This window comes from Blennius ocellaris (genome assembly GCF_963422515.1).
Source record: "Blennius ocellaris genome assembly, chromosome: 21".
NCBI lineage: Eukaryota > Metazoa > Chordata > Actinopteri > Blenniiformes > Blenniidae > Blennius > Blennius ocellaris.
Genome location: NC_137670.1, coordinates 11,522,677 through 11,536,566, shown reverse-complemented (window position 1 = coordinate 11,536,566; position 13,890 = coordinate 11,522,677). Strand labels below are relative to the sequence as shown.

General features: G+C 44.7%; 1 protein-coding gene across 1 annotated transcript in view; it reads right to left on the bottom strand.

Moving 5' to 3' along the window:
- The window catches only part of usp54b (ubiquitin specific peptidase 54b), a 43,671-nt gene extending 33,807 nt beyond the window's left edge, over positions 1 to 9,864 (bottom strand). Inside the window, exons 1-2 of the mRNA XM_080517527.1 lie at positions 9,658 to 9,864; positions 381 to 473 (exon numbers count right to left, since the gene is read on the bottom strand). Of these exons, the coding sequence (XP_080373653.1) occupies positions 381 to 473; positions 9,658 to 9,813 (249 nt within the window). The 5' untranslated portion in view covers positions 9,814 to 9,864. The remainder of the gene's footprint in view (positions 1 to 380; positions 474 to 9,657) is intronic.
- Between the last annotated feature and the right edge of the window lie 4,026 nt (positions 9,865 to 13,890).

Genomic DNA, 13,890 nt, shown 5'->3' with positions numbered 1-13,890 from the left:
GAATGACAATTTTAATAACACAGAACAAAGAAAAAAGCAAATGTATATAAGAAAGGCCATCTTATATCAGTAAGTTCTTTAACCCTTTGAAGCCAAGCCTATTTTTTCTTTGATTTGATGTGTACTATTAGAGCAGAGCTTTACATCTTCCCCTTATTTCCATCCCCCGATATTAAATTATCATCCTATCATTTTGTTTACATCCCTCGTAGTGGATTAATATTTCCATTTTATAACAAAGTAGAAACAAAAAAGAGGCAGAGGTGAGTAGTGGTCCGCAATTAGAAATGGTAGAAATGATCCCCCCCCAAAAAAACACACACACTTAAGAAAAGCAGTGCCACGCACCGAAATGATCAGCAAAATGATCGCAGTCTTACCTTCAAGGCGCAAAAGACGCACGAGTCCTCCATGCACTTGTGAGTGGTCAGCTGTCGGAAGCTTCTGCGGAAGATGTCGAGGTGCCACAAAACCTGCAAAATAAAGCGCAAGTTCATCCTCTAATTCCCTCGTGCCACTGGAATGATGTATCTGTCTCTTCCCCGTTCCTAAAGTTTTGATTTATCTGAACAGCCTGGTCACCCCAAACAACCTACAACACGAGCCGCTGCTGGTTTTTTTGCTCAAATAAACTGATTCACCTGGAGGTGTCAATGTATTAAATGCAACTCTAAGTATTTTCACTCTGACCTGCACTAAGAGGGAGAATAATTACTCAACTTTGGAGGCCCGAAATGAATGTGGTGTTTCTGACTCGTGACTTTAGAAAAACATCTCAAGAGCATGCCAAAATGTAAAAAATGGATTTGTATTGTCTTAATAACTTTAAAAAAATGTATAAGATAAATTTTCAAAGGAAAAATCCATTTTCATTTCTATTTTTTTGTTATTTAGTGCTTGAAGTTTTACCAAAAGCACCTTGATTGTGAGAAAAACACATCTGGATGCTGAAACGTAACCACATACATTTTCCAATTTGTTAACTGGTAGCAAGCTAATGTGAAAAAATGACTTAAAGGTATAGTAGAGGATTTTCTTCTTCCGGGTGGATCATCAAAATAACTGGTCCTCCCAATTGTCAATCATTCTGGTGATATATGACGTAAGCCCATCGTACGTGCTCGTCCCTGCGCGCAGCTCACTCTACACGGTTCTCATCATGCTGGTGGCCGACCCGACGCATTGTTCTCTGACATTTTTACACAGTTTCACCCCCTCTGGTGCAAATCTTCTTGTAAAGTGAGCTTATGTGAGCGATGCCGACTTGTGACTCTGTAAACAGAGCGTGCACGAGGAGAACTGGGCTCGTGCATGTCTCTCGCACGCGTTTTAGTAGGCGTTCCGTCTCGGGAGCAGGTACAGCGTTGCGCATGCGCATTTTTTTCAAAAGGTGGAGAGGGCGGTTCTTTCCTAAAATTCGGGAAAATCCTCCTGTATACCTTTAAGTTAAGAAAAGCATGCCTGTCTTAGAGAATATGAACCGTAACATTTTTTTTAAATATAATTTTTTGTATTTTTTCGAATCAATTGAACTATTAGAAAGCCATTAGTAATCGGGCACCTGGCTGTTCGGACCCTAAAGTATCAGAGGCTTAAAATAAGCAGCAGAATTACTACTGCAAATGACAGCAATGTCAACATTAAGCCAATTTTAATAAAACCTTCTGGTGCAAAATAAAGTGAAATGTTAAAAAAAAACAACTCTTATAGCATCTATGTATGGTTTTACAAACACCCCCTTATGTATGACGCCCCGGATCTTATCCAGAAGTGACATTTATTGAATAAAGATATAATTTGCTTTTGATTTTGATTGGCTTGTTCGCAAATTATTGGCAGATTCGGAGTTTACATTGTTTTACCGTCTAAAAGCTGTGAAATAGTAACTTCCAGTGAACAGCTCAGACCGGCTGCCACTGTAGCGCAGCGTGTCTTCTGGCACGTTCCCCTTACAGGCTTCACCCAAGTCCGAAATAACTGCTTACGGCAAGAGTGGTGGCAAGATTTGAGAGGAAAGCCATGGCCATGTGCTGGTTTTTTTTTTTTTCTTGTTTAACACTTGACAAAAATTACATAATACTAAAAAAAAAAACCAAGTATAAATGCCATGTGGCACCAGGGAGCGTGGCACTGAGATCACAAAGAGAGAATCACCTCAGACCGTTTTGTTTTCCAGCCAAAACCAAGTATCAGTGTTGAATTTAAAGTGGCGAAGCTGCTCTAATATTTTTGGTGAGGACTCTTGATGGCTACAGCGGCAGGGATGGACTCCGCTGTTCACTCCACGGTGTGTGGTTCTTTCCTGATTGGGCTTGATTGATTTAATTTCCCTATTCGAGAGCTAAAGCTGCAGTCCTGGTGTCTGAACCACAGCAAACTCGAGCAATTAATGGCTGGGTTGGATGTTCTGACTCACTGCAACGATAAATTGGGGGAAAGAAATTGTCCTCCATCAGGTTTCCTGACGCTTAAGACAAAAAAAACAAAAAAAAAAACTGAATCAAATGACTTCCTGTAATGCAAAATGGTTGCTGAGAATCAACACCCAAGTCTACCGCTCAGTATGGCGTTCAGCCATTTTCAGCTAATTGTTTCCCCCAACAGCTCCCACTGAGCGCGCTTTCTACTTTGTATATTTTCAGCAATGAAAGAGACTCCCGAGCCAGAGATACTGTGGGACAGACAGGAAATTACCAGCACAAAGCTCAAAGAAACTACAAAGAACACATAAAAAGTGGTAGATAAGTGAGGTAAACCTTTTCTTGTCCTTCTCTCCGTCTCTCTCGTGCATAATTAGAGGAAAAAGGCTCTTAGTACATTAATTCAACATGCTGAAAGATAATATTGACACAGCAATGTCCCTCAGGCTTTTACTGAGATCTGCAGGACCACACACACACACACACACTACACAATTACAGTATGCACTGTAGGTCCAATACAGTGTGTGTGTATGCAGCCTATACAGGTCTGTACAGTGTATGTACTGTATCTGTGTGTTAAGCAGAGAATGATAAGTGGAGGAAAGAAGGGGCAGTGGATGACAGACTGCATGCTGACGCTAGTGTATAAGGTCTATCTACCCCCCCTACTTCAACCCCCCCCCCCCCCCCCCTTACCCTCACCCCTCTGTTTCCCCTCCTCTCTCTGTATTTTATTTGGTCGTGATGAATCGGCTCCCTGCACAGCACTGCAGCAGCCACAAGGAGGGCACAGTCGCTCCATGCCCGTCTCTCAGCCTCCATCCATCCAGCTCCCCTTTTCCCCCGGCAAGCCACCTTTGCACAATCCTCTCTTTTCATTCTTGCCGTCTCTCCCTGCTCTCCCCATCATTTGTATCATTTGCTTCACCCCTTTGTACCTTCCATCATTTTGATTTTTTTGGGGGGGGAGGCTTGAGGGAAGAAAAAATAACACACACAAAAAAAAAAACAATGGACGGGCTGCAGGAGCATGCGGGTGAAAACTACGCTACAACTAGCAACAATTTAAATAAATAAATAAACTGAGCTCATCTGCACATGTTTTCGCTCGCTGCCATTATATAAGTAACAGATCACACTTGATGCAAAAAGACTGATTCGGGTTGGCAGACACTTTGGAGGACTTTCAACTATGAGCCGATGTGTCATGTTTGCGCGAGTCGTGACGTCATGGGTAATGAAACGACAAAGAAGGGGATATTTGTCCCAAGACTTTGCGCTTAACCGTTTCCGCGACGGAGATCAGAGTTGTGCTTTGTATCCAAACACAGTGAGAAACGTGTGGAAACGTCTCACGAGACCAAACGACTTTGACCTGCAGCGCTCCGACCGGGACGAGCAGACATGGACGAACCGTGTGTCTGTCTTGTTGAAAGTGCAGTAAACTCAGAAATGTGTAGTTTCGATTAGTCGCGACGGAAAATGTCAAGTCGTTTTGCGTCAAGCAAATGGACAAATGGATTTGTAGTTTTTTTTCCACAAACTTATTTATTAAAGTTGCAGGGCTGTAACTGACTGAATTTGGGATGTTCTTTCATGTGGAAATAAAAAAACAAACAAACAAGGGCTTTGGGAGGTGATACGGCACTTCTTCAGACGCAGGGTTTTCCCAGAGTGCTTCCAGACGAGGCCCTGCCTCAAAGGTTAAAGCCAGGAAGCAACAGATTACACTGATTACAGAAAAGACTGTAACACGACTGCCTGCAACTGCATGCTAGACACAAATACTGTCAGATTTGTATGTGATAAACCCTGTATCACTACTGTATGCAAATATTATACAGTATATTTTGGTGCAACTCAAATGATAAAGAAAATAATCCCATATTTTACATATCTTGTACTACCAAAGCTGTAAAATCATTTATTTTTTTTTATTTTTTTTTACAAATATCCAACAATAGAATTAATGTATCATCATTGTCTTTGTTTTAGTATATTGTTCTTATACGTCTGCAACTCTATGATCTTGCGTTGGACAATGGAAATTAGCCCTGAGCTAAATCCGTCTTATTTACTGCAACCTTGTCTAAACTCATGTGTTCATTAATACGCACTGTCAAATCCAAATACGATAAGGAAGAATTTACATCTCCAGAATTTCGGCAAAAGTTGACATTTTCAGTGAAAAATAATCTAATATCAAATTTACATTTCAAAATACCGTATATTGCTATTCACTCGTTTTCGTTTCATATCTTTTGGTTTCAATGCCTTCAAGAAAAACACACGACTCTTAATTTGTGCTTAAAAAGACAAATCTGCTGGAACATCGTTCAGTATGTACGCTTTCACAAATTCACTCCCGCTGCCTAACTTTGATGGTAATGCTAACCTCACCGACGTGGCTTTAATGTTTAACACCGCTCGCCGACTGAAGTCTCAGTGACTTATTGTTAATAAAACGGTGCAATCCCCAGTTAATAAATATTTAACAGCGGGAATATTACAGCAAGTCTCCGCTTGACAAAGATCCTGCATAAAGTGTGCTCAAATTTTCTGCTCAAGCTAATAGATTGCACTTTCAATGCATGTGAGCCACTCAGAGTAGCACCATAGTGGACATCTCAGGCGAGCACAAAATGAAACGAGACAGTGTGGTGGAGAAAATCGCCAGCGAATAAAGGAATAAACTGTCTCGGAGTTAAAGAGCCACATGTGAAATGTGACAGAGCCGCAAGTACAGACGAGGAGGCACAATCGTGAACGCAAATAATGTAAATTGACAGTAATTATGAGACGCTTTAAGAAAAGGCAGCAGGTGGTTTTTAATGATAAGAAACATCCCCACTGTCACGGAGAGGAATTTTCCTCTGGGTCAGCGGAGCGGTACAAATATAAATCACATTAAAACAAACCCACGACAGCATTCAACGAGGAGGTCTTTCTAATCTGATCAGCGCCGCAGCACCTGCCCCGCTCTGCTGTTTGTGGCTGTGGAGGCTGATTCCTGCCCTCCACGTCCCCGGCTCCTCTCCAATTACCACATGAGGTAACATCATCTCCCCTCCTCTGCTTTTTTTTTCGTGTACCACATGATACCGCTGTCACTGCAACAGCCGCTCGCTAATTTCTCATGCACTTTTGACTTCTGCTATTTTTTTTCACAGCTCCCGGCTGGAGGTTTAACAAAAGACATTATCATTCTGTGGGTCTCCTCAAGTGTGAAATTTGACATGCAGATGACAGAGACAACAAAAGAAATGTAGCGCAATGGAGTTAATGCCGATTATTGTGAATACGCAGGGATTTCTAATTCTACCTCCACCTGACCTCCGCAATTAACCTCTCAGCTTGTGTGCGTGACCCCACAGCCGTTTCATTCTGCAGACTTCCACCCGGAGCAATAGAACTCGAATAGATTTACAAGTTACTTCTGACTTTCGCGGCCACCACTGGCATTAACCAGTCACTATTGGAATCACACGTCTTCTACTGCATGTGCTCCCAAAAGAAGGACGCAGAACCTGGTGCAGCAAGAAAAACAGCTGAGATCAACTACTATGAAGAAGACTGCTGCAGACAGCTGTTGTAAAGGGAAGTTGCGAGGTTTATTGAATGTTAACGGCCGCCATGGGGAGACAGCAGCTTTACCAGCGCGTTACAAACAAAAACGCATTACTTTCTTCGCAATATTGTCGTTGTCTTCCAGTCGCTCCCTTCCTGCATCCATCTCACCTTATTCCCAGGCGGAGTATTCCAAAATATATTGTGTTTTCAAGTTCAATAGAGTCAAAAGTGAGTAATCCTTAGATTATGTGGCGAAGATAAAATATTGTAAGATATGAGAAAACTACAGCAAGTGCCTTATGTAAGTGTTTCTAACTATCACATGAATACAGACCATCAGTGATGTAATTAAATAGGGAGCTCAGCCAGAAAGTGGATGTTTATTTAACTGCAGTGCCATCAGATAGCTGACAACAGTCTTTACAATGAAAATCATTTCTTATTACTGTTCAATTTCCCGAACCCAACATCAACAATTACAGAAACCAAGCGCTGTAAAGAGTCGTGGGACGAATCAAGACTCCCAGAAATGCTACTGAACGGCTCTGTTTTCTCCAATAATGCAAACTCATTTCTGTTGTCCCAATGCTTTTCTCCCACTGCAGGAGGCTGCAGCTTTGTATCAACGATTTAATAGCAGCCTTGCGAACCTCTGCTCAGTCAAACCCAATGCAAAGATTCTTTTGGTTTCTCTCTATCGTCCTTCAAATTAAGCAAAATGACACGTTAAAAAAAACAAAAACAAAAAAAAACACGAGGGTAAAACATGGATGAATATCAAGTTAAATTGTTGTGAAATTTGCAGAATGAGGGGATGAGACACTGCCTCTGTGCTGCTGCTGCTGCATCACACACAAACACACCGACACACACACACCGACACACACACTCACACGGCACTGCCTTATGAGTGAACCCATGTGTCCCAGCTTCATCAAAGCCAGTGCACTCTGCTCCTCCTTCGGCTGTTTTCACCTGTGTCGACACGCTGGAGAGCTGCTCGATCCTTCTCCCTCGTTAAACCACACAAACTCGCACAGAACAAACAGCCGAGGCTGCTGATGCTGATGCCACACAGCAGCTCCACTGCAGCATCGCGGGGTTAACTTCCCTACCCAGAGGGCCCCAAGGGGCAGCGGGAGTGTTTCACTTACTATCAATGCACTCATCGTGAAGCATTACGCTAATTGGTTACGGCAAACTGATGACCACAGACAGCAACATTTATGCGAGGACGATGATTAAAAAGTGATGTATAAAAGGGGAACGCGTCCGCTGCTTTTTGGTTCGGCGGTGCTTTGCTGCATTGTGATGGAAATTGTTCTATATTTTGGATTTGTGAGATATTGGCGCTTTCAGTTTTTATTTGCATTTTTCAGATCAAATAATCAAGACAAATTATGAAGGAAAGTTCTCCATATTGATGGCTTGACCTACTACAATCAGTACAGGGAGAGGGAGAGAGGGAGAGAGAGAGAGAGAGAGAGAGAGAGAGAGAGAGAGAGAGAGAGAGAGAGAGAGAGAGAGAGAGAGAGAGAGAGAGAGAGAGACAGAGAGAGAGACATACTGCACAGTTCTTTAATGCTCTATCGGTTCATCCTCACTTGTCTGTCCTGTAAAACATCTTACTACTCTTTGTGTGTGTGTGTGTGTGTGTGTGTGTGTGTGTGTGTGTGTGTGTGTGTGTGTGTGTGTGTGTGTGTGTGTGTGTGTGTGTGTGTGTGTGTGTGTGTGTGTGTGTCCTTGAAGTGGCCCACTTCTCTGGCCACTGTCGCTGCTTTGCATCCCTTTGTTGAGGCCATTTCTTCGTTTCGCAAATAAACTTTCTGTCCTTCGATTTGTCTTTTCATCCGTCTCCCAGTCCCTTACACCAGCGCCACCCTCCATCCTTTCATCTCTCTCTCTCCCACTCTCCTCTCAAACGTTGGGTTTATTTTTTCTCTCCTCTTACCTTGCTGGACTCTTTAGCTCCCGCCTTTCTTCCTGCAGTGTCCCCTTCAGTCTTCTCTTCGTTTTTTTCATACTGTATACTCCTCATCACCTCTTTCTTCTTCTCTCCTCTTCACATTTATTCCTCCGCTCTCTTCGACTCTCCCTAAGCTTCTGCCCCATCGCATCCCCTCCCTCTCCGGCTTACTCCAACCTCACTCACTTCTTTTCTCGCTCTCTCTCCCTCTCTCTCTTTCTCTCTCTCTCTTATTCACGCCAGCAGTCAAGAGGCAGTTATGTGTGTGTTTGTGTAGGTATGTTTGAGCCAGCTGGAAGTCTTGGGAGAAAGGGACGAGAGTGTTTGTGTGTGTGTGTGTGTGTGTGTGTGTGTGTTTGTTTGTGTGTGTGTGTGTGATAGGAGACGTAGCAGCAGCAGTGCAGTGCGACCATGTCCTCTGGACACAGGCTGGACGTCCCGTCCACACGGAGGCCACGAGCTGCCAAAACCCACCGACAACATGCGAACACCCGTTAATGTGGCACTAATCTCCTCCCTGTCACGTTTTAATAGCAATTTACTGCAGTGTGTGAGGAGGAGGAGGAGGAGGAGGAGGAGGAGGAGGAGGGGAGGGATCGTGGGTGTATGTGTTTTAAAGTAGAAGCTGTTTTCTGCACAAACGTTGCTATAACAAAGTTTTACACCTAATTAACACAAAAGTACATTAGGATTGATGCAACATACAACAAAGACACCGCCTCTGCAGTTGTGATAATACTGTAATGTAATCTCAACCAATTCTGTTGCACTTCAATTGAGTTTATTTACACCGTCCTCACTTCCGCCGTCCCATAATGCCGCTGGTCATATTCACTCTTTCACTCAGACATTCACACACCAATGGAGACGGAAGCTCAGGTGTTCAAACTCCACCTGGACCGACGGAGATCGGGACAACTGGCTTTCTCTCTATGTTCTGCTTCATTATTTTTACTGAATCTATCTCTCCATCTTCCATCCCACTTTATCCAGTATGGAGTTGCAGTGAAGCTGATCCCAACTGAGCATGGGCAAAGGCAGGATACACACTGAACGGATCACCAGTACATAACAAGGTAAACACACACACACACACACACACACACACACACACACACACACACACACACACACACACACACACACACACACACACACACACACACACACACACACACACACACACACACACACACAAAGTCATCATCATTTTGGACTGTGGGAGTTAATTGGTGTATCTGGATTCTGAATTCATATGTTGAGACATTTAAACTCACTGACTGAGTCCAGATTGTCAATATGATCCTTTTGTCTTCAAATGTTGCTGTTATTGTTGCTGTACTGTTCAAGAAAAAAGAGATCTCTTAACTTATTAAATAAAGGTAATTTTCCGTTGCACTCTGGCCTTTCGGGGTCTATCAAGCCACTTTAGGATCCAGGCTGAGCAAAAGTGTAAACCTCAAAAGTTTCTGAATACTACACATTATTACAACAAAGCCTTTGAGCCTTTTTTGGTTGAATTGGCTTGGACACGCTCAATTCTAAGGAACTGACCCAAATGCGTAGATTGGAATCAGGTGGTAAAGTTGACCAGCTGAGACCGCAACATGGGTCTCGACAATCCCCACGAAAAACACGCTCGTCTGCTAATACCTTGTGATTGCCCTGCGTCTGTGAGTGTGTGTTTATCCAACTGACCTGCAGAGCACTGTTGAGGAAGCAGCTGTTCTGTCCCGGCTCGTTGCTCAGGCCTTTGCTGGGGGCGATAGAGGTCATGGTTCTCGGGGTCACCAGCCCCTGTGCCCCACCTACCGCTCCGCCGCCGGACGCAAAGTAGTTCCTCTTCCACGACATCACTACCTGGACGCCCCCGTTTCCAGGGGCGGGGCGGCAGACCAAGCGATGGCCTCTATGTCACTCCCATGAGAGAGAGCGAGGGAGAATGAGAGAAACGTGGAGGAGGAGGAGGAGGTGGAGGAGGAGATGGGCGGAGGAAGAGGAAGGAGGTGGCGGCTGCGGGTTGTGGAGATGCGGCGTGTCTTAGAAGGGGATTTGGCACCCATACAACCCCTCCCCCTCTCCAGTTTTGACTTAAATCTGTCCACTTGTGAGAGCCAGCGGTTGGCTGTTTTTTGTTTTTCTGTTTTTAGCTCCCCGGATTTAACAGTTTGTGTTTGAAGACATAAGAGCGTTTCCAAAGCGTCCTTTGGCAGATTCTGTCAGATAAAAGTGGATTAGACACCGTTGCTGCTCCCATGTGGGGACTCCTTCCACGCTTTCCTCCCGTCTCTCACTTTGCCTGCAAGACATAGAGACCAACCTGTTAGGCCACGGAAAACAACTTGCAAGAAATTAAAAAAAACCTTTAGCAGGTTTACACAGAGAAGGACAACAGCGGTACACAAAAAAAAAAAAAAAAACCCGATATCACAAAAACCCACAAAGAGTATTTTTGAGACGTCAACAGCATGAACAGCGGAATATATGCGGTGACTTCCAGCCGTCAGAGGCACTGCTGCAGAGCAAGGCTTATCGCACAGGGTTCCATGATAACACACTTCAACTCACAAACATTTAAAGGAGGCTGAGTTCTGGTGACAAAGTGCCGTCGAGGTTAACATAGTAAAGGCCAAAGCTCTTTTCCAGATGACACCTCTGCTCTTTGATATAGTTTCTGTCGGGAAAGAGATAGAAGGAATTTCGTCATGGAGTTTTAGATCCCAAACGAGTTGGTTGACTTTCATTTCTCGCGTGACACAAGGACACAATTAATGGCTCCTTTAATACTCTTTGGCTTGCCAAGAATTTATGCGCACCAGCGCTATATCAGAAATGATAAATAATGATTATGTGCAATGGGAAAAGGGATGCTCATGGCAAATTCATGGCTTCATGCCTTGCTAACTAATTGTTTCGAATTCACAATGGGATCACAAGCGATCCATTAATACAATTTCTGCTCACGTGTGTGTGTGTCCAAGAAAAATTGGCAAATGACAGCAGGGGAAGAGGAAATACTAAGGAATTTGGATTCCCTATTTTCTTCCTAAAAACAGAACACTCAAACTAATTTAAAAGCTTAACAAAATGGGGAGTTGGGGAGTTGGGGGAGACCAAAAACTGAGCAAAAAGGAAAGTGAACACGGAGTTTGTTTCGGTGGACAAAAACACCGTAACAATCCGAACGTTGTTGTTTGCTGCCAGCGTTTTGGGCCCATAATGAACTGCTGCAGCCCAAAATGTTTCACATTGGTGGTTGCTATGCCACTATGACTCATGCACATTATAACATGCACATTATAACATGCACACAACGGTGTCTGTCAGGACAACATTACACCAGTGATACGACTCGGGAACCGCTGGGAGAGATCTGTTATGTCATTTCATAATCAGCACTTAGGGACATTATGAGGAGCTTATGGTGGCTCCAGCTTCACTATAGGCGCAGCTCCGAAAAAGAGTGTGTTTGTGTGTGTGTGTGTGTGTGTGTGTGTGTGTGTGTGTGTGTGTGTGTGTGTGTGTGTGTGTGTGTGTGTGTGTGTGTGTGTGTGTGTGTGTGTGTGATGACGATAATGAAAAAAGACAGTTGGTGTGTGTTTGTCACCCCACAATATGTGTGAGTGGATGTGTGTGTACATGAAGTTGCATAACACCACGGGGCAGTAGCTAACAGATCCGCAGTGCCCCATCCAACCTCCCTCCCTCCCTCCCTCCCTCCCTCCCTACATCTCTCCCTTCATTCCCTTCCCCTATAGCTTCCCCACTTTTGGCAAAGCTCCCTCGCCTGATTGCCGGGCTGCATTATCGCCACGGCGCCCCTTTTGGCCAAAGGCCAGAGGGCGTGGGGAGGCTGCGGCGTGTAGGTGAGCCGTGTGGCCTGTGGTGATCGCCACATGGGATGGTTGAAGGTGAGGGGGTCAAAGGTGAGCAATGAGGCGGTTGGAGGGGGGGGGGGGGGTGGTCAGGAAGCAGGCAAAACACATCACAGCAAATGTGAAAGGAAACATTAGGAAACTGTTCGGCTACAACATTGCAATGTCAGTTCATTTATTTATCACACAGCAATTTAACACTATCGATCTGTCTATCTATCTATCTATCTATCAATCTATCTATCTATCTATCTATCTATCTATCTTCTGAATATACATTCATCTGTTAACAAGCAAATCCAAAATGACAGGATTTATAAAGAGATTTGGCTGGCATGCCCATGTGTGCCACTTTTTTTTTTCCTCTACAGTGCAGCACCCTGAGCTTCTGTCTCAGCATACAGTGTGTGTGTGTGTGTGTGTGTGTGTGTGTGTGTGTGTGTGTGTGTGTGTGTGTGTGTGTGTGTGTGTGTGTGTGTGTGTGTGTGTGTGTGTGTGTGTGTGTGTGTGTGTGTGTGTGTGTGTGTGTGCGCGCGTCTCCCGCTGAGCCTGTGAGAAGTGTGTGATCACACATCCTCCTCTCTGACTGCACCCTACAGCCACATACAACTGAGATTGCTCTGGCACAAGCAATCGCAACACAGTGTGTGTATGTGTGTGTGTGCGTGCGTGTGTTTGTGTTTGTGTGTCCGCATCTTCGGCTAGTTACCATGGAAATAGGCCAAGCAGCAGGCACGCGGGGGGAAAAGCCGAACCATGTGATTTAACAGAGAGACACACTGTGCTGCACTGGTAGAGAAAGCGTGTGCACACACACACACACACACACACACACACACACACACACACACACACACACACACACACACACACACTCACTTGGTGATGATGATGATGTGTATTGATGGTGGTGACTTCCTGGAAGCCAGACTGAGTCAAGGCATAAGTCAATCAAATTCCCTGACCCTGCACTCGCAGGCATAAGGAAACCAGGACCTGTGGCTGCAGCCCAGACAGTGAACACACGTGGTTGAGATTATCCACATGTGATGCTGAGGTGAGGCCCATGGCGGCGGGTTTGTGGCGGGCACTCTCACCTCACAGATATGCATTCAATTCTGTTTTGAATATATTTACTTTTTTAAATGAATATGCTCAAAATACAATTTCTTTATGTTGGAATTAAACATTCTGTAAAACGGACCCACAAGAGCTTCTTTAACAAATGACAGAGATGTTTGATGATGTTACCAGTTTAAAGTTGATTACTAATCAAGCCTTTCTGCCACGACTGAGACACGCGAGGGATAATTATCGAGAGACAATTGCGAGAGTGGACGAGAGCGTCTGTAACGGTAACGAGTTCGGAAACTTTGAAAAAGCCCTTCATAAAGGCAAAAAGAATCCACCAGCTTTACAATGACAAGACTGGAGGTGGAAGACTTGAACGCTGTGGCTCGTGTGTGAGTGTAAGTGTGTATCAGTGTGACAGCAGATGATTACTTGTGGATCGATAGCAGTCGGTGGGGGGGGGGGGGGGGAACAGCTGGGAGCATTGAGGACGCACAGCTGTCTCTCATATGATCTCACTGTAACGCTGCTCTTAATACGAATCTCGCCACTACGGCAACCAGGGTACGATATTATCATTATCATCCATCTTCTATCCCACTCGGGATCTGGAGCCATTTCCAGATGACGATCGGACGAATGCGGGGAAAGTACATCCTGGACAGACCAGCACAGGTAAAACCCTGATCAGAAACACATCCTATTGCTATCATTTGTGCATGTGTGCATTTTCCCCACCTCCCTTCTCCCCTGCTTTCCTTCTCTCACCCCCCGTTGCTTGACCCCCCCCCCCTCCCCTCGAGTTCACGCGGTGACATGCAAGAGTTTATCTCAGGACAGAATCTGAAGGATGGCTCCACAGCCTGTTTGGTCCCCGGTGCACCGTGGCGCCTCCTCTCTGATTCACATCGCCGCGATTAATGTCAACGTTTCGTTGAAAAACACCCTTTCATACGGGCCTGCCATCCCGCCTCTCCATCAGCCG